The 25,360-nt window shown below is 35.9% G+C and overlaps 2 protein-coding genes across 14 annotated transcripts in view; one reads left to right on the forward strand and one right to left on the reverse strand.

The window, feature by feature from the left end:
• The window catches only part of bark (C-type lectin domain-containing protein bark beetle), a 26,422-nt gene extending 15,766 nt beyond the window's left edge, over positions 1–10,656 (forward strand). Inside the window, exons 26-35 of the mRNA XM_086544266.1 lie at positions 909–971; positions 1,578–1,703; positions 1,903–2,080; positions 2,348–2,501; positions 2,618–2,868; positions 3,148–3,341; positions 3,746–3,934; positions 6,203–6,328; positions 6,639–6,701; positions 7,631–10,656. Of these exons, the coding sequence (XP_086400392.1) occupies positions 909–971; positions 1,578–1,703; positions 1,903–2,080; positions 2,348–2,501; positions 2,618–2,868; positions 3,148–3,341; positions 3,746–3,934; positions 6,203–6,328; positions 6,639–6,701; positions 7,631–7,919 (1,633 nt within the window). The 3' untranslated portion in view covers positions 7,920–10,656. The remainder of the gene's footprint in view (positions 1–908; positions 972–1,577; positions 1,704–1,902; positions 2,081–2,347; positions 2,502–2,617; positions 2,869–3,147; positions 3,342–3,745; positions 3,935–6,202; positions 6,329–6,638; positions 6,702–7,630) is intronic.
• Tango11 (transport and golgi organization 11) overlaps positions 8,568–25,360 on the reverse strand; it is an 18,255-nt gene continuing 1,462 nt past the window's right edge. For 3 of the 13 annotated variants that reach the window (XM_043007303.2, XM_043007305.2, XM_043007304.2), the window contains exons 2-8: positions 22,079–22,196; positions 21,509–21,640; positions 19,597–19,694; positions 19,316–19,354; positions 18,590–18,732; positions 16,548–16,565; positions 13,934–15,150 (exon numbers count right to left, since the gene is read on the reverse strand). In XM_043007303.2, coding sequence (XP_042863237.1) covers positions 14,943–15,150; positions 16,548–16,565; positions 18,590–18,732; positions 19,316–19,354; positions 19,597–19,694; positions 21,509–21,640; positions 22,079–22,196 — 756 coding nt within the window. In that variant the 3' untranslated portion in view covers positions 13,934–14,942. Of the gene's footprint in view, positions 9,928–13,933; positions 15,151–16,547; positions 16,566–18,589; positions 18,733–19,315; positions 19,355–19,596; positions 19,695–21,508; positions 21,641–22,078; positions 22,197–25,360 lie in introns of those variants that run through there. The other 10 variants (XM_043007313.2, XM_086544824.1, XM_043007311.2 and 7 more) reach the window with 8 other exon arrangements.

Genomic DNA, 25,360 nt, shown 5'->3' on the forward strand with positions numbered 1-25,360 from the left:
GATATTGTGAGTTTTTTTTTTTTGGTATTCACTTATTTCAGGAGTCGTATTGCTTTTAGCCGTTTTGCTCGCGTGCGTGTTTCATATACCACAGCACTTATTTTGGACACAGAGGAAAAGTTTACATGTCAGTGCTAGGAATATCGTTGTTTTCATGATTGTTTTATGTGCATTAGATTATGGTTGACACATCAGTAAATTCTTGCTTAAACAAAAAAAAAGTTTTCATACCGGTTTTAACATGGATGTTTCCTAGGCAAGGATTTAGTGCTGTGTCAACCATGGTTCCACTTTGCTTTTACATCATCGTAATATTCTGACAAGTCTTGGACAAGTCTTGGACAAGTCTTGGACAAGTCTTTGACAAGTCTGTCTTGGACAAGTCTGTCTTGGACAAGTCTGTCTTGGACAAGTCTTGGACAAGTCTGTCTTGGACAAGTCTGTCTTGGACAAGTCTGTCTTGGACAAGTCTTGGACTTGCTACACACGATAATGAGAATCAACAGAGTACAGGACTCTCCCGGTTATTTGCTCTCTGGGTTAAAGCATTATATAGATCTGAAGAAAAGAAAAAAAAACAACTCTACCCTTATCTTAACTCTCGTGGCAACAGAGAACCTGTAGTTTGAAACACTAACCTTCGAGCTTTGCTTCTTCTACTGTATCTTCCTAACTTGTTAAACATGTAAAAGTTGTTACCAGGTACGATGTTGCACAAATATACTTGGATGTGTACATTGCATACCTGATGTTATTCGAGTAGTTGCAGAAACACCTCATTGTCCGAGACAACAGGAAGACCTCCTCTATTGCATGGGTTGAATCCAAACCATTGTATTTCTTAGCTTATATGACTGCATGTACATATTCTTAAGCACACCTACTGCATGCTTGCTTGTGGATTGCAGACGCTGCAACTCCTCTACAGAATGTTCAGAAATGGATGTCTACATGGAATCGGGTCAGGAGAGGTCAGTAGCTTGATGTATTGACAAAGGATTCTTCCGTGGCGGTAACAACCGTAAAATATATTTTGTCTTTACAGTAGAATAATCAAATAATCAAATAGTAATGAGTAGTTTGCCTTGTAACACTGATTTTGTATCATTTATTGAATATTGTAACTTGTAGTTATGTTCTGAATATTTCTTTGTTCTTGAAGATATTTGGATATTCATATAGAATTAAGAAATGTGTAATATATAAGAAGGTTTGTCAGAAGATCTCCAAATTCTGTGTTTTGCATTGGCTACCATAAGCATGTTGAATTGTATTCTTATTGCACCTTTGATGTGAGACGGTGGCACAAACATGTTAGTTGCATATGAATCACGTTAAATCAGATTCCCTTAGATTATTCCTTAGAATTTTGATATCGTTTTACAAATTCAATCATCTTTTTTCCCCCTTAAACCTCCACCACTTTTTTTTAGCACTGTGATGCGTAACGATAATAGTACTCTTAGTGAATTCCCCTTAAAGTTTTCGTAATGCCCGTAAGACAGACTCTCTCTCTCTCTCTCTCTCATTTAATTCCTTTGTTCGTTTTACCAAGACCTGCACATTGCCTCTTGCAGATCTGATGTCTGGAAGACGCCCATTGATGCTCGCAACAACTGGTGGGGCTTCAACACCTCCGTGGCCGTGTCAGGGCGTATCCACGATAAGCTGGATGACGAAACCCTTTTGAGTGTTGACTATAGGTACGGTAGTGTTTATAGTCTGTTATCAAAGAAAAAATGTTTTTAGATTTCTATTGAAGATTTTTTTTTTTTTTTTTTTTTTTTTACTCGAGAAGGAAACTATCGTTGTTACTGAACGGACTATGCATTGCTATCATTATTATTATTGTCTTATTGACCGCTGGTAACCCCCCCCCCTTCCTTCCTTCGTTGACAACAGCCAATGGAAGCTGAACAACTACACTCTGCTACAAGGATGCGAGCCCGGCTACTCCTTAGTGGGCGACGCTTGCTATCTGTACGTGGGCGCTCCGGTTACCTATGAGGAAGCGAAGGCGTTCTGTAAGAAGGACAACGCATCCCTGCCTTTCTTGCAGAAGTGGTATTGGGAAGTACAGGTAATTGGATATTCATTGTGGGATTGTAGTTTATGATCTGGATAATTATGGAATTTAAGTGGAATAAATGTTTTTTTTTTTGTGTGTGTGTATGTTGTCTTTGTGTTTCTTGATATATAAAATAAGCAAGGATTTGAATTATTTTTATTTTCATCATTATTTTTAGTAGGTGTTAAAAACCAACAGAGCTTTAGAACATGTATATGCCTGATTAATTAATATGCATTTGCTTTTATTTAATATACTCTTACACCTTCTCTCCCACAGTACTGGATCCTGTCTCAGCAACCGGAGTACCTTTGGGAGTATGACATGGTTTGGGTTCAGCATCTTGATGTTGTCAGTGGCTGCGCGGCTTTTGTTTACAGACAAGTCCGTTCCGTTGACTGCAGTCTGAATCTCCCCTTTATTTGCGAATCTGGTACGTGACTTCTTTGCTCTTCTTTAGATTTTGGTGAGTGAGAATCTTTGATATGTTTGTCTTTCTTTCTTTTATCTTTTTTTTTTGTTTATCTCACTTCCTGTTTCCTTCCGCAGACCCTGATGAAACGATCGACAAGTTCGCCTGGGCGTCGGACACTCTGGCTCTGGCCGCCATTGCTGCCACGGCCGGGTGTCTCATTCTGGTGGCAGCCTGCGTGTCCTGCTGGGTGTGCAAGTCCCGCCAGCGACGCAAGGAAAGGATAATTCGAAGGAATTCTATACGCGCCTCCATCCGCTCGAATAGATCCGCCATGTCAACTACCAGCGGAGGCTTCAGTGATAATGGGAGGAGGAGGATAATCCAGGTGATGATGCGATGTCTTCATCTGTGTTTTAGTTTTTGGTTTATTGTTTTAGTTTATAGTTTATTGTTTTAGTTTATCGACATTGTTTGCGGAACTATGCGATTTTTTTTTCTTTTTTAAGATAACAGATTCTAACTGGAAAGGCATTATTCATAAAAGATCGTTCCGTTAAAAACAGTATTTTCCAAATTCTGAATGAATCATCTTAGCGCCAATACACTGCTAAATGCCGATCCCCTCTACCCTCTGAACAACCATTAACACCCTCGAACATTCCAGGACACCCAGAGAGCGATGCCCATGAAGGGTACGAGTTCCAACGACGGAGCGGCGCGAGTTAATGGCATCCACGGGTCCTTTGACTCCATCACCAAGTCCAACTTCAACTCCTCAGTCGACGAGGATCCGAGCTTTGTCGTTTACGAAGAGGGCTCGCACTCGCCCCCGAGGTACACCTCAGAGTTGGATAATAGGTAGGCCGTGGTTTCCCGCGTGTGTTGCTGTCAGCACTAAAAGGATTTTTTTTTTTTTTTTTAAAGATTGAAGTCATGAATGCACGATGAATTACTCGTTCTTTTTTCCATGTTAAGATGATTGATCGTTATTTTTTTAGCAGCTCTTAAGAGTTTCAGAGTTGTTTTTCCAGTTTAATTAAGAAACAAAAACAAAAAATAAAAATAAATCAAATAAAAATAAAGAAGAAAAAAAAAATAGACCTTTAAGAAATAAAAAAAGAGTTTAGCAACAAAATCACCCCGACTTTGCTGCTCGACTTTTTTTCCTCACACACACACACGCAAAAACAAACAAACAAAACAAACAAAACAAAAACATAGATAGAGGTGCCCCTTCTCTTGGAATGTAACCGTTATTCCAGATTTGCCAGGGACCCAAACTTGGAGAATGCCAATGTTAATGCCGTGGTTCACCCGAGCTTTAATATGACCTTCCAAAACCAAGGATTCAGAGACAACTCCACTTTTGCGTCCCGAGAGAATAGCACCTTTATATCTCAAGCTCCTTCCGAACAGTGGAACGGATCCAATAATAATATTGCTTCTTCAAGGTAGGCTTTCTGGCTGGTGTAGTGTCGGGGGTTTTGTCTTGAAGTCCAAATCCAGGGTGGGTCTGTTGTAAGGCCTTTATTCTATCATTTTCTATCATTTTCTTTGACTTTTGGTATGATATTCGTGTCGTTTTGTTGTGATAGGTAAGTCGAGGTCGTAATTTTTTGGTATAGGTAGGTTTTTTGGTCTTGTTGCGGTTCGGTAGATCTATTTTTTTTTTTTTTTTTTTTTTTTTTTTTTTGTCTCTGTTTGGCACCAGGATGCGGAGTTTTCAGGTATGTGTTATTGTGTGTTTTGTTGTTTTTTTTTAGTTGTGATTTCCCGCCAGTATCTATTATTTTTTGGATTTTGTTGCTTGTTATTAACTTTTCTTGTAAGTTGTTTGTATTTATTTTTTTTGCCTATTTTCTTATTCCGATGTTCTTTACTTGGCTTTTATTAATTCATCTGGAAAAGCAAGAGTTAACACTAACTTAAAAAAAAAGAAAGAAAGAAAAAAAATCCACTGATTTCCTTTCATTTAAAACATTAAAAAACTAAAAAAAAAAAAACTAATATCGATCTCTCTTCGAAAACTTACAATGAATTGAAAGAGCACACCGAGAGAGCACCTTTCGATATTGCTGTAAAAAAAAAAAAAAAAAAAAAAAAAAAATAATAATAATAATAATAATAATAATAATCACTTGTCATTCAGGCAGTAAGTCTAAAGTGTTTTTTGTAGATTTGGTTGCTGTCTCTGTAAAGTGATACGTGTGAGATGGTCTTGGGTTCTGCAGGTTACATTCAGAATGAAATGCATCAAAGATCGCTCGAAGCATGTGGAAGCCACCATTTGCAATCAATCACAAGGGCATGGCTTCGTTTTCTTTCGTTATATTTCTCAAATCAAAACATGGGTTTTTGTTTATGTTTTTGGAATGCATGATCATTCGAAGGAGATTTATTATTTTTTTTTTTTTATAATACATTTTATTTGCTCAAGAATATATTTGGAAAACTTGAAAAGATGTGAAAACCCAGTACTTTTGTTTGTTTTATCTACTGGCACAACAAAATGAAAGAAAAGATATATATATATATATATATATATATATATATATATATATATATATATATATATATATATATACTCATAGTTAACAAGACATGTGGATTCAACATCAGCATTTCTGAATACCGCCTGCCATTGATTACACCCAATCGAAGCTAATTCCTTTTGAATATTTAGACCGAGTGATACATACGTAGACTGAATAATAAAGAAATATTGTATTTATGTAAATGCATCCCCTCTATAAAGGCATTTCAATGGATTGGAGGGTACTTCTGATACTTTGAAACTTGAAAATTGTCCTCCATTTTTATGCTGAAAAGTGACGGTTATCTTAACGGTAGATTTCTTTCTGCTACTGTTATTTACACCAGCGTTATATTTTGAATCAGTGCGTCTGGAAATACTGCTGGTAGATTTTTCCCCCTAGTATTTCCGGTAACCTGTTCTTTTTGGCGTATGAATTTATAATTCTGCAGCAAAAAGGCAGAACGCATTAACTCCAAAATCCATGTTTTGTGAAAATCGATGTTAAAGGTTTGGCTGCATGTATATTTACTCCTATCATTGTTATCGATATACAAAACTGACCATACCTTCATTGACATTCAGACACCATGATGGTTGTATCAAAAACCGTCTTTAAATGACGATTCCACAGATACCAAATTCATAAAAATCGCATTTTTGGAGTTAATGCGTTCTGCCTTTTCACTGCAGAATTGGGAAACAATTTTTCAAGTGTCAGAGTAACGGTAGCACTGTTCATCTGTTATCAGTAATGAAGAAACGTCTACTTGGGTTGAATGCAGCAAAAAGGAAAAGCATGCAAGGCAAAGTTGTCATTGTTGCATGCTTGGAAATAGAGAAAGATGTTCAGAGTAGAGTAAACGGTATTATGCTATAAAATGTGTACAAAGCTATTTGAAATTCGGTAAGCGAGAAAAAAAAGAAGTGAACTTCTCTCATTATTTTTTGTGCTCTTAGCTTTTTCCTTATTAATTTTTTTCTTTTTATCTGCCTGTTTTCCACTCCCCATTTCCTCCCTTCTGTATGACGGCCTTTAACCCTTTCTCCGCATTGCTAACACCACGGTTGTCTCTGGGTTCGACATCGCCTCCCTCCCTACAAGGCTGTCGCAGGAGGTAATCATTCCTCCGTAGTGTTATGTCTTCCCTCTGCTCGTACGAAGCCTTTGTATTTGCATTTTCAGTTATGGCCCCCCTACTTTTTCCACTTATGGCCATGCCCCACGCCTGCCTCCCAACAATCAGCCTCAATCCATAAGGCAGAGGCCACTCCTGTCTCCTCCTGCGTGGGGAATTACGCATGCGCAAAGGTAGGGATGTGCATGTTAGTGGTATATATATATATTTTTTTTTAATCCATTTTTTGTAAATAAGGAATTGGAATTATCCGTGCATGTATTTTACATAATAAGGATTATATCTATAATTAGATCTAAGTCAAGTCAATACAATACAGTCTGCATCACGCACAGCAAGGTAAACTTCACCCGAGGTAAACTTAACCCTTAATTAAACTTCACCCAGTAGTACTCAATGCACTTGGTTGCAGCACATCTAGCTTAGTCTTAGATTGCAAATCGCTGCACATCACATACTAAACCCATCTTCCGTCTGCTTCAGCCGTCCCAACAGGCCCAGTAACTTCAATGTACATGCAGGTGTGCGACCGAAGTCTATGCACGGGTAAACTTAAATATTTCGGTTATAAATGTTGGGTTTGTGTTCCATCTTTGATTGTGGTGTGTAGTTTGTTCTTTGTTACGATGTTTTAGATGTTTTGGGTGTTTTTTTTTTAATCTAATTTCTATGGACTGTATGAAACAAATAGATAGAATGTATAGAACATTTTGTACATTTACAATGATGACTATTGTTTATGTTCTTTGTAATCATGTTTAGTGCATGTCTGTTTGTTTCAGTTTATAATTCATTCTACAATTATTATTATGATGAATGCATAATAAATGTTGTTGTTATGAGATAATATGTCTGTTTGCTTTTGGTGATATACTGGGATTTTGCACCCGTAGTTTTGAAGGCACAATTTAGTTTCTTTGATTGAGATCCATCTCATGCATATTTATCCAATATTTTATTGATATTCTTATCACTCAGAAGAAAGATTTAAATTCAAATTAAATACGAGATGAAAATGTATTTGATAGATATGAACATGTTTCAGTCATGTTTAGCTTCATGTATTTGTTTTCCTGTGATGTGTGTTTGTTTGTTCAATATTTCAATCATTTGTAAACTAGTAGTTTGTAGCCACTATGTACTCTGTGTTGTGTAATTCAGCGTGAATGAGACCCAAAGTCTGAATGGATGACTGTAAATAATGAATGTCCACTGTACATGTTTTTTTTTTTCATTGGGATTTTGTGTGATTTGAAGAAACCGTAATGTACTGTGATGATGTTTACACTGAAACAAGATATAATGGCGATATGTTTAGTAATTAACTTGTTGAACTATTGGTTTGGAATTCTATACAGCAGAGAATAATCAGAAAAAAAAAAAACAAAAAAAAAAAAACATTTCGCACGTCATGCAAAACGCATGACGACCACACCACAGACGACTCACAAGCGCCTCTTTCTCCCCACTCGCAGCACAACCTCGAGTTTCAAAAACGAGTCGCTCCACGGCTCAAACCCACAACTAGGTCCCAGCAGCAACGCCACAGACTCCACACTCGAGATGAAGAAGGAGATGGACTTAGCCAGAGAAACACAAGACCCACACTTGGCCGCGACTCTGCCGAGAGACCAAGCGCCCCCGTTTCACTACGTGTCGGCGGACGTTCTCTCGGGACGGGGTTCGAACGCGGCTTCGGTTGACTCGCCCGACTTCTTCTCTCAGGGTCGGTCGCAAAGTCAGCCTCTCGAGACGGCAATGTAAGATAGATAGATCTCTTTAATCTTGTTTAGGCAGCATTTTGATGTGAAAGATAAACAAAAAGATGGAATTTTTTTTTTTTTTGAGGTGCCTTACGTTGGTTACTTCTGTGTGAATGTGTTTTTTTGTTTTTTTGTTTTTTTTTTATAAGTACAAAATGGATAGTACCATTTTCATTTGTCTTATTCTTGTATCAACTTGAGGGGAAATTTGAGTATATATACTCATTATTTACCAAATATGTCATTTATTATACGGTTACTGAAAAACAAAGTGGCAATTACACAGTTAGTAGAATAGATACAAATATTTTCCAGTGAATTCATAAAGTGTATATATCTGATTTGATCTCAATGTCTGGAATCACAGATACCAGAATGCGTGGAAAATAGTGCATAGTTCATATAGTTAAAGAAAAGAGAGAGGATTGTATTGCACTGTGCAGTAATCAGAACATCCTATTTTTTTTTTGTATTTACAAAGACTGTACCCTATAACCTAGTCAGTTTTGCAATAAAAATGAAAATATTGGCAGAATATTGTTGCTCTGTATAAATCACAATTGTGTACTCCATGCTAAAGCAATCATTTCAAAACTTCAGCCTTTATCATATCTTTGTCATTCTATTCAGAATGTTCATGATTCAGTTATTTTTGGCACAGATTTTTTGGCATTATTCCATTTACAGATATGATATAAGTTGTTTTATTATTGCTTTTAGCAGATATAAAATAACTACTTGTATGCTTTAGTATTTCCTTTTTATCTTCTAACCTTCTACTTTTAGGTCACAAACATAAATGCAGATTAAACAAAAAGAAAATTGTATACCCGAAACATATTTTAGGTTGTATGAGATTTACAAAAGTATGATTTATTGCCCAGCAACAATGCCTTTATCTGAAACATACGAAACAGGATTCGCTAATCAACTCTAATGCAGTCTTCACCATCTGTGTAATTACTCATCTGTGAACAAAGTTGTTCAGTGGTATTATGAATGAAAGAAAGATTTTGTGAGTGTATATATATATATCGTATGGCATGCAATATTGAAATCTGATCTTGTTTAATGTATCATAATTGCTTCTGTCATTTTGGTCTGATCAACCTCTGACAGTCCTCTCTGGTATATGATTAAAAGAGAACTATTTATGCTCTACTGTATTTTGTACATATTGTTATGGTGTTTTTTTTTTTTAAGAGAATATTTGAATACTGTATTTTGTACTCGACTAAACACAAGTGATTTGCATCTTCCAGTTTTATCAAAAGTTCCTTTTATCAATACAAATAAGGTAGGTCCTTGATAATGCTCTGACATCACTTCCATCAACAGCGTTAAGGTTAAAACTGTAAGAGAATTTCCTTTCATTTTAAATAGTGTATTTGATAAGAACCTTTTGATTAGAAGAGCTGAGCTTGTTAACTGTGATGGAATTTGTAACAATCAGAAAAGTAGATGAATGGTAGATACATAAATCTATTATATAACGTACACAGAAATAAATTACCAAGTGCTCGTAGTTCCGTCCAAAAGTTGAGAGAGATTTATAAAGATTATTTTATACTGTTATGTAAATGCTAAATGCATAGGACATCACATAAACAATCAGTCTTCTATACTACATAGCATTCTTCTTGAATGGGAAAGTGAATGTATGTTTTAAATTGGTGTAACTAGTCACTGCATGTGTTTATGTATGTATGTATATATATATAATGGCATTTTAGTTTATGATTATACCAGTAAAAATGCATTTCAAATTTGCTCATTAGATGTTTTTTTTTTAATCTTTAGAATTATTCTTGTACAAACACTATTTTTTTTTTTTTATATATATACTGTAATGGGTCAGCAGTAAGAGGGTGGGTTTGTCAGCACATATTCATGCTAATTCAATCTTCATCCTTAGATTAGTTGCTGTTGTGTAGTCTCTAGGGCATATTTCTCTGCTGACTGCCCGCTCCTCTGCTGCTACCTGATGTGTATGTAACGTCCAGATATTCCTGCCAAATAACACAACCCGTCACAACTTATGCATACGTATTGAACCAGTGGCACTTTGGCACCTTCAGCAGTCACTACAGACTCTGAAAATCACACTGGCATCCTTGTGCCTTCTGAAGAGCACCTGTGCCTTGTCCCAATCCCACAGTGTTGGGAGGGACTCTTAGAATTACTGCGCCTTCAAGTAGTGATTTCATTTTCCTTCTTTTTCTGCAGCTTTAATGATATTCACATTTTTGTGTGAATATGTAGGAAAAGTGGTTGCAATGTGTATTTCTGAGTTTAATTTCCTTTTTTTTTTTTTTGGCATTTCTTACAATTCATAACAATACAATCTTTATTTTTTCATAAACAAAGGATCATCATTGTAGCAACATACTTATAATTATAACAATCATAAATAGATTTTTACCATACATATTAACTGCCACTTGTTAGTACCTCTTAACTAAATTTATGTTACTCATATCAGGTGTATCACCTGTCTTGAAAGACTGACGAATTGTGATAGAATTACATATTCTTCTAACAGTAAATAATTATACTTGATTGTTTCACTTGAGAAAATCAAAAGATGAAACACAAGTTTTGGGATCGTCCATCTTGTGGGAGTGTAAATTTGTCTGTGGTGATTTTACATGATGATAAAATACTATAGGTTATTTGAATGTTTGTCACAAACACTGTAGAATAGTTTTTATACATGTAAATTTGTAAAATAAATTATTTAAGATTATGTTGTAGTTTTAATATATATATATATATATTTCCCCCTTCTGGTTGATATTCTTAGTAAAGAGAAGGAAGAAAACAAGGTAACCTCGTTTACCTGGATTACTGCCTCTGTCTATGTTCCATGGTCTTCTCTCTAATTAAATCCAACTGGAAATTCTTGGTACCTATCACTTCTATCCTTTTCCCACTAATATAATTTCATTTAAGTCCTGTTGAAAGTCATGAATGAAGAAAGCAAGTAGACACATAATGAATCAAGTAATCTGTGTATTTCACTAACACTACATTTATCATCAATATTTATTTTTCACTTTATGTCATGTTTCAATGGAATTTCTCTAACATTCCATCTTAAAAGAATAAAGAAAGAAAGAAGAATCATATGCTCTATATTTTTTCCATAACATTCACTCCAATTTCTTTGAAATAAAATAAGAAAAAAATGATCCATTCTTTATTACATGGTGAGTTATTAAAATGCACATAAGTTACAGCCAATACAAACTGTAGTATCAATATACACCGGTCCTTTCGTTCACTAACATGACAAAGTTACCAGTTCTTGGCTGGAATAACACAGTCTGAATACCATTTCAAACGGAATAAATTAAAAGCAAACCTAGTGTACATTTTTCACCTTCTCTAATATCACAAAAAAAAATAATAATAATAATATAAAAATAAATAATAATAATAATTAAAAAATGCCATTACAATCACACACACACACACAAAGATCTGACTAGACATCTGAGAACTATCTGAAATTATTTTAATGCATTTCTGCTTACTATCAACAACCCCAGCTATGTCCGTCAAAGGAAAATTGTTACTGCGACTAAAACAACAATATTGAATCACCACCATCAACCACCATGATAATGATCAATAATATTAATAATAATTATGTTGTTAATGATGATGATGATGATGATAAAAGTAATAATAATAGTGATAGTGATAGTAATAATCTTAGTAATAATAATAATGATAATAATAGTAATAATAATAAGAAAAATAATAAAAGTAATAATGATAATAGTAATAATAAAAAAAATAATCCTAATAATAATAATAACAATAACAATACTAATAGAATTAACACTCAGAAACCACCTGGAACACAAACACGCTTCTAAAATTCAAAAGCAAACATACTACATTTTAATCCTAAACCAAATGGATGGAGAGATAAAACACACATTCCTCTCAGAAATATATATATATACACATCAACAAGTAATACTGTAAAAAATAAGATATTGTAAATAAAGAATCCGTGAGCAAAGTAATGGCAATTAAGTTCGGGTGATGACGTGAGCATCCGTAAAAACAAGGATGATCACCATTAAAATAGTGCCTGTAGGTAATGGTGGTATGGTGTATGCAATCATGATCATATGGTCAATTACGAAATGAATCCACAGTAATGTGCTAGTAATTATAATGCTATAAATGTCCATACCAGGAGTGTCATTATAAGTGGTATTGGGAACAGGAGTAAAGTGAAAGAGCAAAAACACAATACCACAGTGACATGCAATGAAAAACTCACATTATATTGCAAAACCAGTTTAAATACATTGTAGGTTTTTCATTGGAGAGTAAATATTAATAAGTGCAGTGTGTTTACAATAGTCTTGAGCAGTAATAACACTAACCATAATGTTATTACTACTACAAGACAGAACATAGTAATAATCTCAGTTACAAAAGTGGTTTCAAATAGAACCGTAATAATTCTCGCATTAGAAAAAATAATAATTCAAGAAAGAAAGAATAATAATAATAATAATAAAATCAGATAATAATCAGGAAAATTACCTTCAATGAGAACACCAAACACTGGCAAAATCTACAGATAAAAATGCAAAAAATATAACTTCACCGTCCTCGACCAAGAGAGAGAGAGAGCGAGATAGGGAGACAATACAAACATCTGTTTCACAAGACCTGCCACTGCTTCAAAAGTTCATAGACTCTAATAACGTACATATATATATCAAAATTCATTGGCTATTTACATAACAATGATACCACATTTCTGAATAAGCTATTATCCTTCCAATCTCCAGATGTGTTTCACAAATGTGGCAAAGAAAATAGCTTGCAAGGAAAGATGTCCTTCGACGACTGAAAGCCTTTAAGATACCCATTTCCTAAAGCTGACTGATTTAGGCTTGAAAGATTGCATATTACTGAATGTCATTTCCCAAATGTTTAATATGCTAGAAGCTCTGGCAAGCTTTTTCTTTTTTTACTCTAAAGCATTATTTTTGCCTTCAGTGTAGTATATAAATTATCATAAACTTGAACTTACACGTTTGGATTAGTGGAACTCAAGACCACATTAGTCCTTCCTATAGTCTCCAATAATAACTGTTTCATTTTTCAAAATAAAAAACTTGTTACAATTTGGATACCTGAGGCATCCTTTACCCTAAATATCCGATGAACGCATTCAATTTGTTTTTGGAACAGTAATTCACTGTCGGTTACACTAACATGACCAGCTGTTCTGTTCCTGGCTGCTAGAGATAAGACAAAATGTAAATGAGTATTGAGAACAAATGGGGAGGTTTTATCATTGATGTGCACATTTTCTAAAACAAAAATAATAATAATAATAAATAAAATCTTCAATGTTTATTTGAAAACCATAAATACTACAGTATCTTCTAAAATCTTGATGAATTTACAGTACATCTGTATAATGCCCAACAGTCATTCATGAGAAAGAACATCTGGAACTAAATTATATTGATCTGATCTTTATATTTAATATACATGGTTACATAACAGCAATATTATGTAGGACAAAGCCATATCATAACATCTAGGATATCTACCATCACCTGTCTTTTGTGTATTTAGTTCAGAACCACAGTTCTTGAATGTAAAGAGCTTCGGTTATTTGTTAAAATGGGAGTTTAACTCACACATCTCCACCCCTGGCTGTTCCGCACTGGCAAATACTTGCAAACATACGCTTTCCCCTGAGAACAATCCCAACAGTCAAGACATCAGACCTGACTGAGACATGCAAGAGAGATCCTCATATCCTCACAACACTCATAACCTCTGAGACATGGGCCAAGGAGCAATATCTTCAGCTGAACTGAGACACATGTTATAGAAGTGCTGACTAGTGAAGGAGGAATTCAGTTCACAACCACCCACTTGCAATAGAGAAAGAGAGAGAGAGAGAAAAAAAAAAATGGAAACAAAAATATCATACCAGTCTCTCATGATAACATTTCACTCAACCACTCTCCTTTTTTTCCCCCTGAGGGGTTGTACTGCAGCAGTTAAGTGCCTCTCGGGTTTATCCCAGAAATTATATATCCGTAACGGTCTTAGTGACTAATTGTGTCCCTTTTGTCTGGATGTTTGGAGGTGCTTTGTTGACATGGACTGACGCATTGTTTTCAGTCGGATTTTGGACTTGCAATGCCAACTTTGGTCCCGACGTCTCAGGATGCATACACCGCTGGGAGTGCTCACAATTGATCTACCTATCATACAGCCACATCACATTGTATCGTACAAGAGAAGTGAACGATCCTGTAAAAAATCACGTGACTGAAAAAATAGACATGGTAATAAAACCTACTGTATTTTCTTTTTTTACTAATGGCATCAAATTTGTCACATACTGGCCAATATAAGGAAGAACCATGTTGGTACAGAAATCCTGGCTGAAAATATAGTACAATCTGTGGTATATGTTTTTTTATGCAAAATCATCAAATGAAAAACTAAGGAAAATACAGATACATCTAGCTATATCAACTATGCATATTACATACAATATCTCCTTAGCTTAAGATGCACTTCCAGCTGTTTCTTACATAAAAAAGTGTGAAGCAAAATATACATTGTGTCACTTTAAAAGATTACGATATTGCTGAGCTAAATACTCATGATGTTTATCATTATTACTAGCCTAAAAAAAGGCTCATCACAATCATAGCTTGCTGTACAATAATAATAAAAAGTTTAGGTATAAGACTTACAAGTGCCACTCTTGGGTAAAAATCGCTGTCTGGAACAATTATAAGAGATGGTGCCACGCCAATCTGGCTTTACAATCATGTAACAGACACGGAAAATGATAATTCATCTTGTAGGAACGAGACGAAGCACTGGCTGTTTTCCGCAGCATCTCTACCCGCGGTTCTAGAGGACAGCCAAAGCTTCGCACTTCCTCCGGCAGCACCAAAATGAAGATTACCTTTTATTATACCGATGATGACCTTCGCACGCTTGTTCCCGTTATTCAGTTTCTGTTGATCCAGAGAATGGCCTTGATGAGGAAGTAAGCCACGCCAAGGGTGTACATTATCATTTCCCGGTGTGCGCGTTGCTGCGTGTCCAGCTCCAGGGCCATCACCCGCCGGTTTAGCCTCCCAACCTGCCGCCGGAGGAGGGAGATCTCTTCGCTCGGGCTCAGGTCTGTCGTTATGCCGGGGGTGCCCGTGTCGCGCCTGCAATGAGACCACGGGGGATCATAGACATGGGAGGTTTATTAATTCGTTCAAAGAAAAAAGACAAAAGGGAAAAATCTCTCACTCCTTAGGAAATGTTACAACTTTTACAAACAAAAATTTAGAAAGTACTGCATCATTTACACATGGAAGCACACACCACAAACATATTTGTGCACAAATCTACACTTACCAACATATCTAGAATTTTATCTACTTCACTACAACAAATTGAATAGATCATTGCCCCAAGCAAACAGATTTACTAGTCTATAACCTAACTAAATTCTGAATACCAAACCTAAAATATTGCTAATCAAATGGAAGACATTTTCCTATCTCTCTATGTTATAAATCTAACTATTTTTTCCCATTAAATAACTAAAGTCTACATATAAGTATCCCTTTCAACCATAATAACATTCTTTTCAATATTATCAAATGGAGAAATCCTGAGTCCTGAGTTCTTTTGATGTAATAATTTGTACAAGATATTTGTGTGGATTATTGAGAGTAGAGGAAAATTTATCCCCTTCAGTAAGTTTCTAGATGATGACGGGACGGGTTCGGTAAATGGGCTCCTGGCGAAAACTAAGTGTGTAAATACAACTGGATGTATATAATAACCTGAATGTACCACTGCATATATGTATTTAATGACAGAGAACATGTCACATACTATCTATACATATATGTGAATATAATGTACCAAAGCATAACCTAATCTTTAACCCATTAGCAGCGGATGGCATGATTTGCTGCAAAGGCAGAGTCGGTCATAGGTGCGGATGGCACCATGCTAGACATGTAAAACAGCCATCCTACTGCACAGACCTTTTTTCAATACCGCGACCAATGGGTTAAAGGTCCTAAACCCCCTAAGACTTGAAAATGCTCTGCTTATCTTCATTCCTCCTTTTCATTGCTTCTGAACGGCATGAAGGATTACAAGACCATTTTTTTCTCTGACCTACCCACAGGCAGAACTTCCAAATTAGCAGGATTCTCTCTAATCACTTCTCCTAAAATGGCACAATGTAAAAATGTGCGACACCTGCTTTCAAACTGAAAGTACACTCAACATGCACTGAACAACTGATTCAATAGGCATATTCACATACATATTCAAGGTCCCACACATATACACCAGTAGTATATAACACATACTATGTCATAAAAGGTCATGCAGAGATGGCAACATGCATACAACCTTAATACTATAAAAAAAAAAAAAAAAAAAAGAAAGTCAGCAATGTGCTCGTGAGAAATATGTAGCAAAAGGGAATAGAAGTATGTGAAAGGTGTATGAATAATCTGCTTTAGTATATCACTGAGCGCCCAAGCAAATATATGCACAAAAAAAAAAAAAAAAGAAAACAAAAAACTGAATGACATACCCAAGGTCCAGGTCACTGCTGCAGTTCACATAGAAAAAGAATTACAAGGTCAATATGTGTTTAATATATGAAAACCTACCAAGCTGCAAGAGGAAAATCTGGTGAAGGAACCATTGCAATCAATTAAATTTATATGGACATATCAACAAAACAACTTAGCTCTTTTTTTTTTACTAAGACTGTCCTAAGCCAGATACATCCTCTGTTACTGTATTAATAAAAGCAAACTAATATACAGCAAACCCTCAAGACCTCATTTACTGGCATAAACCTAATCATAACCTTAAGTTTCCAATGATATTAAATGGTCATTCTTTAGCAACCAAGAGACCAAACCCTGATACCATACTTACATGCTTAGGAGCTGCAACTGCTTATAAAAGAAATGGTGACCTTAATATCAGTGAGTTTGGAACTCATTCAGAAGACATACAATCACTTTAAACACAATTACAGTTATGACTGTTTTTAATTATCTACTTTTGTTGGCTACTCCTTGGATCTCGTATAATTATTAAGGTCCTGCCTGCATCTCTACCCGGTGGCATTCGGATATGACAGGGAGTGAACTGGCCACTATGCCATAATTAATATCAAGATGGGCATAAAACTCCATGCCGGGATAGAGCACGGAGAAGAAGTCAACCTCCATTGTCATGGCATGTATGGGTGCCATCTGGAAAGCTGGCCCACCTTTGCCAGGGTATGGAAAAATGCCATCTGTCACCAGTGGGTTAACTTCTTTATAGTATTGATTATATGACAAATAGCTTTTTCACACCTACAAGTTTTTCTTGAGGGGGATGGTAATAAACCAATCACATGATAAATAATAATTTTACAGAAGGGCGGCAACTGCACAATGGGGTAATATTAATGTCTCTAAATAGTTAATGAAGTCAGGTGTTGAGCCTATAAAGGTGAGTACATAAAAACGGAGAGAGGGCAGCTTATAAACACAGAAGCGTGTATATCCCCTTACCACCCTATAAGAAACCTCTATAAACATGTCATGCAGATCTCAAAGTTTCTACCCAGCATCGAGGAATATTCCCTATCTGCCAGGCAAGAAAACTGAGGTCCGTATGCTGTTTATAGTGGCCAACTGGTGTTAAGGGTGTATGGTATTAGAGTAAACATCAACACAGAAGGAGGGCTTCTAATAGAGGAGATTTTTTACACTTTAGGACACCAAAAATACCAGCAGACAGATACCAGAGGGTTTGCATACTAATAATCCCCTTCCTAAAAGCATTTAAAGGTTGAGATATTAGTCTGACATATATGGTATCAGATTCTTTACAAAGAAAGAACCAATGCTATTCATCATCTATATTTAGGCATTCTAACTGTCATGCATTTTCTCATATACAGAATATAACAATGATTAAATGGAACATATAAGACTCAGACATTGCTGGACGACCACCGTTAATTGCAAAGCACTTTTTATACATGAATAATAACATCAAAGGCAACATTTTCAGCATGCACAGTCCTAGTTCCTGTCTGTTTACTTAATGCAATGCAAGTCACATATAAAGAATCCATAATTCCTACTACCAGACAATGGATAGGATCTCCAAGAACTGTAGTAGTTTATACAACTTATAATCTACAACTACATCCTAAAAGGAACTTACAATCTATTTACTTCACTGGTGTAGGAAAGGACATCAGGAAAATAAAATGATTGAAAAAAAGACAAAAGAAAAACTTCTACTTTCAATAACTATTAAGCTAGTACTTCTAAAGCTTTAAACTTAATTTGTTTATCAAAAAGTATTGAATCATGTTTTAGACTTCTAATGTAAAGATATTCTATATTCTATAGCCATTCTATATACGCATACACATGTGAACACACACACACACTCACACACACACACCCGCACGTACACACCCACACACACACACACCCACACCCACACCCACACCCACACCCCCACACCCACATCCACACCCACACTTCACTCCCTCTCATAACCTTTTCATAATTCTATTCTAATGCCCCAGAACTACCAAAGGAAACCTCGACTCACACAGCATGCAAGACGGAGTTGGAGCCGCGTGGGAGGATGGTTGGAGCCGATCCTGGGGTGCTGCTCTCTTTGTCCTCAGTCGGAGAAATATCATCGACACCGGGGTAGTTGTAGCTGTCGAGGGTAATTGTGCGAGGTGGGGTCTAGTTTGGGACGAGAGAGAGAGAGAGATTGCGCACGTCAGTTATGCTGTTGTGTAATTCATCCTGACTTTGTTGTCATGTGCAATGTAAATCATAGAAATAACCATTTGAATATATATATATGTATGTATATCAGGAGATTAATATAATGATCTTTTTTTAATTAAACACACTCAAGTCAAAACTTCACAGTACAAGTGTCCATACCAGTACATTGGACCTACTCTAAGTACACAGCAAAAAAGTATACAATTACCCCAATACCAAGACACTACGACAATGCATCTAACTTCACCGAAACTACAAAAACAGTCATTCCTTTTTAATGTCAAAACTTCAGTATTAATATCAATCAATATCCTTACAGAATGTAATAAAAAAAAAAGAAAGAAAGACAGAAAAAAAAGAAAAAAAAAGAAATGAATCATGAGTACAAGTAGGAACATTGATGGCAAGGAACGCAATGTCGCTCCTTCCCGACAGAATCTAAGCCACTACACAATGCCATGCGACTCTCTAGCTCGTGTCTTAGAAGGGCACGCAATGAGTGTCGGGTGTTGATCAAGGTAACAATTTATAATACCCTCCAAGAGAGATGCTCAGGTGAGGGATGGTGTACATTCTGTAAGAGACCCAAATGGTTTGTTCTCAAGAGATTCGGGGCGAAATGACCTCGTACAAGACCATTGGAAAATCTTTATGACAACTACATTCCATTAAAAAAAAAAAAAAAAAATTAGAAAAGAAGATATGTATATATATAATTCAACTTAGCCAGTAGTGAGACAGAGAGCATGAGGATAGAGGATGGGATAGAGAGAAAGAGAAAGAAAGAAAGAAAGAGAGAAAAATAGTATCGTTTACCTGTACTCTGAACTGAACGGGATCTGGTGTCGGCATTATTGACTTCTCCACCTCCACTTCCCGCGGAACTCCTCGCGTTCCTATGTGCTGCTCTCCACCTTGAATGAGAGTTGTGTTGATGAAGTGAAATCTCCCTGAATCTTGTATTACATAAGTAGATACCATGACTATATATCAGCATTATATATTGCATTTCTATGTTAAAGACTAACAATAAAATGTGGTAGACTCTGATATTTATCCAAAAACACTGATTTTTTTTTTTTTTTAATAATCAATACTCTACACTTACTCAGCTTTAAATTCAAAAGGAAAATTCTTTCAAAATAGTTAAAAAATAATCATTACTCTACACTTACTCAGCTTTAAATTCAAAAGGAAAATAAATGATCAAACTAGTGTCAAAAAACTAAAAAACACAAAAAAACAAGCAGAACACATCATCACTCAAATTGGAAAGATAACTGACAATAAAAAGAAACAAAGACAAACAAGAAGAAAGAAACAAATAAAAAAAATCCCCCTGATATATTAATCTTCCCCTCTTGGATCTCTCTCTTTTTAACAATACACAACATACCAAAAAAATTCAAGCGTGCGTGTAAGAAGTATGAGTGAGATTTCCTGACAGAAGGGTGTCTGAACTGAGAAAAACTAAATCAAGCTTAAAGCCCAATTGTCATTAATAAGTATGTGCATGTTCATACATACGTACACACGCATTAGCAAGCACACACATACTAGAACTTGGAACCCTGTATACACACACAATAATGATAATAATAATAATAACAATGATAATGATCATGATGATAATAAAAATAAGTATAACAATGATAAGAATAATAGTAATACAAGTGGTGGAAATATTTGTAGTTAAAGAAGCAGGAATGGTAGCAGAGTACTAGTAGTGGTAGTAAGAGAAACTAGCCATAATCATTAATAATCATTATTGCAATAGCTGTCATAGTAATAGTCAGACCAATTCTAAGAATAATATTAACCATTACAATAATAACACAAAATCAAAAACAAAAACCATTAATATTACCATTATCATATCATTAATGATGAAAAACAACAAACCACTCATAATTTGAACCGAGGCAGTGAATCAGTTTTGAACGAAACACCTTTCCCGTGAAAGCACCACAGTTGCAAAACACACACCACCACCAGCAACCCGTAGCCAAGAAGCTCTCACTGCAGACGACTCGCACTTCCTTGCACATTCCCTGACAGCAATGGCATGATTCTTCCATGAGCAGGACAATGGAGAGACACCTTTTCATTGGTACTTCTCTGACTCGTAAAACTGAGGACTTTGAAGATTCTTCTCGAATACTATCCTTCCCCCCCCTTTTTTTTAGATATGTATTTGCACAAAAATACTCTATTACCATCATTAACAAAAAGAGAAGCCTAGAGGATTCCCTTTTCTCCCCCAAAACAAAAGAACAAAAGCAAAAATAATAATTAACATGACGTTCACATCCGCTGACCTCAACATTTGCTCAGCGCTGTCTTACTGCAATTTAACCCATTCACGCCGGTTGACGTGATAGCACGTATTGTGGTTTTCGCGTCAGACGCCCTGGACGCGCTATGAGGGGAAGCCGCGCGCTCGGGTAGAGCGAGCGGGCAACCGAGGCTTGCGGCTTGTGCGCCCGAGAATCTCGAGGCGTTAGGCTTATGCGTTTGAGAACCCCGGTATTGCGACCGCGCAAAGCCGGAACTGCCCCGGCGTGAATGGGTTAACGCTCTCTTGTTTTGGTCTCGTGCACATAAAGGGCATCTACTCTACGGCTCCTCAGTGAAGCCCGAGAGGAACTAAAGGTTCTCAATGGCTGGGCAGGGAAACCTAGGTCTCTCTCCAATGTCCAATATTGAAAGAGTGTCTTATGCATATTACCTGCTATGGTTAATTTGTCTGGTAATGACATCATACCTGCCACAACAATACGATCTGGAACGCTCATTTCAAACTTCTCGTTAACTCCATTGTACCGAGCCCAGTTAACTGTTGGGTCATCCTCATTATCTCCTGAAAAACAAGATAACTATTAATATGGGCAATTACTTCTATTACATTTCAGCGTATTTTTACAATGTGAAGAAGGGCTTGCCCAAAAAAGTAAATCTATAATAGAAAATATTAACATACAAATACTTCCATATATACCTATATCCATGCATGCATGTATACACTCATGCATGCCTGCACATGCACATCTACACACACACACACACACACACACACACATATCCAAATCCACACAAATACAGAAACAACCACACATTAACACAAAAATAAAGTCATTAAATCATATACACATTCATATACATATTCATTCATTTAATCATAAACACATATATCCCACCTATACAAACACAAACACCCTAATTCACACACAACACACACAAAAGGAGGAGAGAGAAAGAGAAAGAAAGAAAAAAACAAAACAAAAAAAAAATACAGTACCTGTGACACGTATTCTCTTTGGTACCTTCATCTGGGTACTAATGTCTGCCTCGTAATGCCCATCGTAAAAGTGGTCAAAGGTTCCTGAAAACCGCTGAGGGCTGGTTATGTTTGACATCTGAAAAGGCGAGGAAAATCGTATCACGCACCAACTAACGGAGGGAGAGCGACTTCAAGGTTAAGCCCCTACTCAAGCCACATAAGTGTATTGTCCCATACAATAACTATGGCTTCACAGTATTTGTACCTATGCCACATGCTACTTTCAAGGCCATCTTAAGAGAGTCTGTAAATAAGCAAGGGGGTGGGAGGTGATACTGCTAGAAACTTAGCGTAACATCTTTTTGACATCCAGTTTTCAAAAAAGTTTTTTTTGGCACATTTGGGTCTTTCAATCATTTCCATGATCAGCTATTATTTTGACTTATAAACCATACAAAAATAAGTACATAGCAAGATGAGGAAATTAATGTTAATAATATTAATACAGTTTAAAACAGAATGTTACATTTCCTTTTTCTCATTAAATCTCAAGTCATACAAAGAATGTAGTTGAATAGCTCAGTTCCATACTCATAAATTCAATTACTAGTAAATACATTTCAGTATATACAAGTGTAGAGAAATTGCTGGGTATCTTAAACATATGGCTAATAAATACTAGACAGATCTATAATAGAATGATCATTCATCAATAAGAACAGTTCTAATACTCTCATAGCAGAGAAACTTTCTATTCACTAAAGGGTCGTATCATACAGAGAGAAGATAATACGTAAAATACAAGCTTGTATATCCCTTTTCTAAGAACTAAAGAGTCACAAACTAATTAAAATGGGTAAAGTCTGCTCAGAATGGATATCTCGGCCGCCTATGAGGTGAACTTAGCCGGGACCATTCCTGTTCAGATGCACGGGCCGACTACCATGACGGAGGTTTCGGAGGGAGGAAGGTACTCTAGCATTCATAGAAGCCCAAAAATTATCATCAGAAGTCGAGAAAGGAAGGAGACCTGCCCGTTCGATAAAAGATACATAGAAGGCCGAGGCGCCAAGTCCTTCAGAGGGGGAAACCATTTTGGCACCTGCGGACATCATGGTGAGCTCTTCCAAAGTATCAGACCAACAGAGAATCATACTGAAAACAGGTGAGCAACAGCGTTAAATGTAGCTCTGTTCCTAAAAAAAGGGGGGGGGGGTGGAGGGTAGTTTATTCATTTGCTTTGCAGCAGTACAAGAATTATTCACGTGAGGTTCGCACGCGTTTTCTACGTACGGTCCCCTATGGCACAGGATGTGCTACCTTCTCCATTTTATCTCAGGTTTATCAGCAGGATATCCTTACACATGTCACATGGTCTAGAAAGTCAGCAGTTATAAGATGTTATCATAAATATCTCTACATGCATTTAACTAATTCCCTGGAATACTGTTTTTTTCTTCATATACTGTGCACTGCAACCTGCTTCTTTACAATCAATTAAGTTTTTTAAGAACTACTGTGTTCAGCTAAGATTACAGCTCCAGACACTACAAAGAAAAATAAAATAAATAAATAAATAAAATAAAATCACAACCTAAGAATAGATTCTTTGAGACAAATGTAGACAAAGGTATTGATGAGACTGAATGATTGAATGTGAAGTTATTCACTCTCATTGATACCTTTATCAATAAATATATAGGATGTTATCTTTAATCCTCTTCCTTTTAATATAATAATTTTTAATGACCATAACCTGTTATAGTTATATCCGAGAGTTTAAGGATAATACTTAAGAAGTATAGTAGAGTTACAGTAGAGTTTCTATTAGACCCAAGAGAATATTCTATATCTGCAGTAGCCTATCATATATATCTATTTCATTTGTAGAACAATTAAAGTATGTAATCTTTACTGATAAGAAATAGGGCTAAATCCTGAATGTCTGATAAAACACGGGTAATCTGTGGAATAATAATCTAATAAAGTAAATGTAATCTCTGCAATCATAACTAAAAGAATTTTCCTCATACCCATTATGATAATGATACATGACATACTAAAGAGGTTGTCATATGCGTAAACAAAATTGTTTTGAATAACACATTGTGAATAAATAAATATTCTCAGCATATGACAAATAGGAGATAGATTAACATGTTTATTAGGGTTCATTGTCTCTATAAAAGGTCATTGAGTCACTTTAACCAAAATATTCTTGCTACAAATATAATCATCGATAGAATAAAATCACTCCAAATTCATGAATACAGAAAGTATCCCAAATGAAAAGCAATTATCCAGGAAAATAATGCAAGCAATCTTCATATATCCAGGTTAAAAATTTGAATTCATTTTAGAAAGATCTCTCCCAATTTTGTGCAACACTATTTTTATCCTCTCTTAATTGTTGTCAACACTATTTTTTTCTATCTCAATTGTTGATATCACAGAGAGAAACAACTCGTCACGGAAAACAGCAAAGGAACAAAAGTAGCAGAATGACCTTACAAGGACAAGGCAAGACTCAGTGATGACTCCTCGGCTTAAAGGGAAGCCTCACTTGTTCATCTCAATTTGTGGTAAAGACGTTCTTTCAACTCTCATATTTATCTCTGAAATTAGGCTTGGCACAGGGATTTTAGCCCTTGCAGCTAGCCTGAGGTGCGATAATTGAGGACGTATGGGAGCCTGACTGACTCGCAACGATCTTTTCCTAAGGTAAACTCAAGCAATTCTGGAGAAATTAAATGCTTTGCTGACTGACCTTCTTAAATATCTTGATGATTAACCATTTATAATGATTATAAAAATGATATCAATATGTGGATATTGAAATTTGCAGCACCTTTACTTTATTTAAAACTGTAGCCTATATCATTCATTCCTTCTATGGGGAAAAAAATAAAATAAAAAAATAACTTTTCAGACCCCTGTGCATTGATGACCTAGCCCTATTGTTAAAGTGGATATGAAGTACGTAGGGTGTCATATTGTGACATGGTGAAATTATCATAATTATTGAAAAGTACGTATAGGAACCAAAGCAGAATTTTAAGAACCACCACTGTGCAAAAGAGAAACTTGAGGATCATATTTTTTGATGAGTAAATAAATGCTAAGCCAAAAACAAAACTAATGTGGAAAAAGGATGTAAGTTCTTATGCTTTATGTGGCCATTTGACATACATACATTAAGAAACAGACACTGAACACAGGTAAGCTTTGTGATATTCTTTAGAGTAAAGGATACAGGAGGTTGGGAGTGACCATCAAATCAAAGAGAAAATAAGTCGGAAG

The sequence above is a fragment of the Penaeus japonicus genome, unplaced genomic scaffold (genome assembly GCF_977035675.1).
Source record: "Penaeus japonicus unplaced genomic scaffold, GWHDUDI00000001_assembly GWHDUDI00000015, whole genome shotgun sequence".
NCBI lineage: Eukaryota > Metazoa > Arthropoda > Malacostraca > Decapoda > Penaeidae > Penaeus > Penaeus japonicus.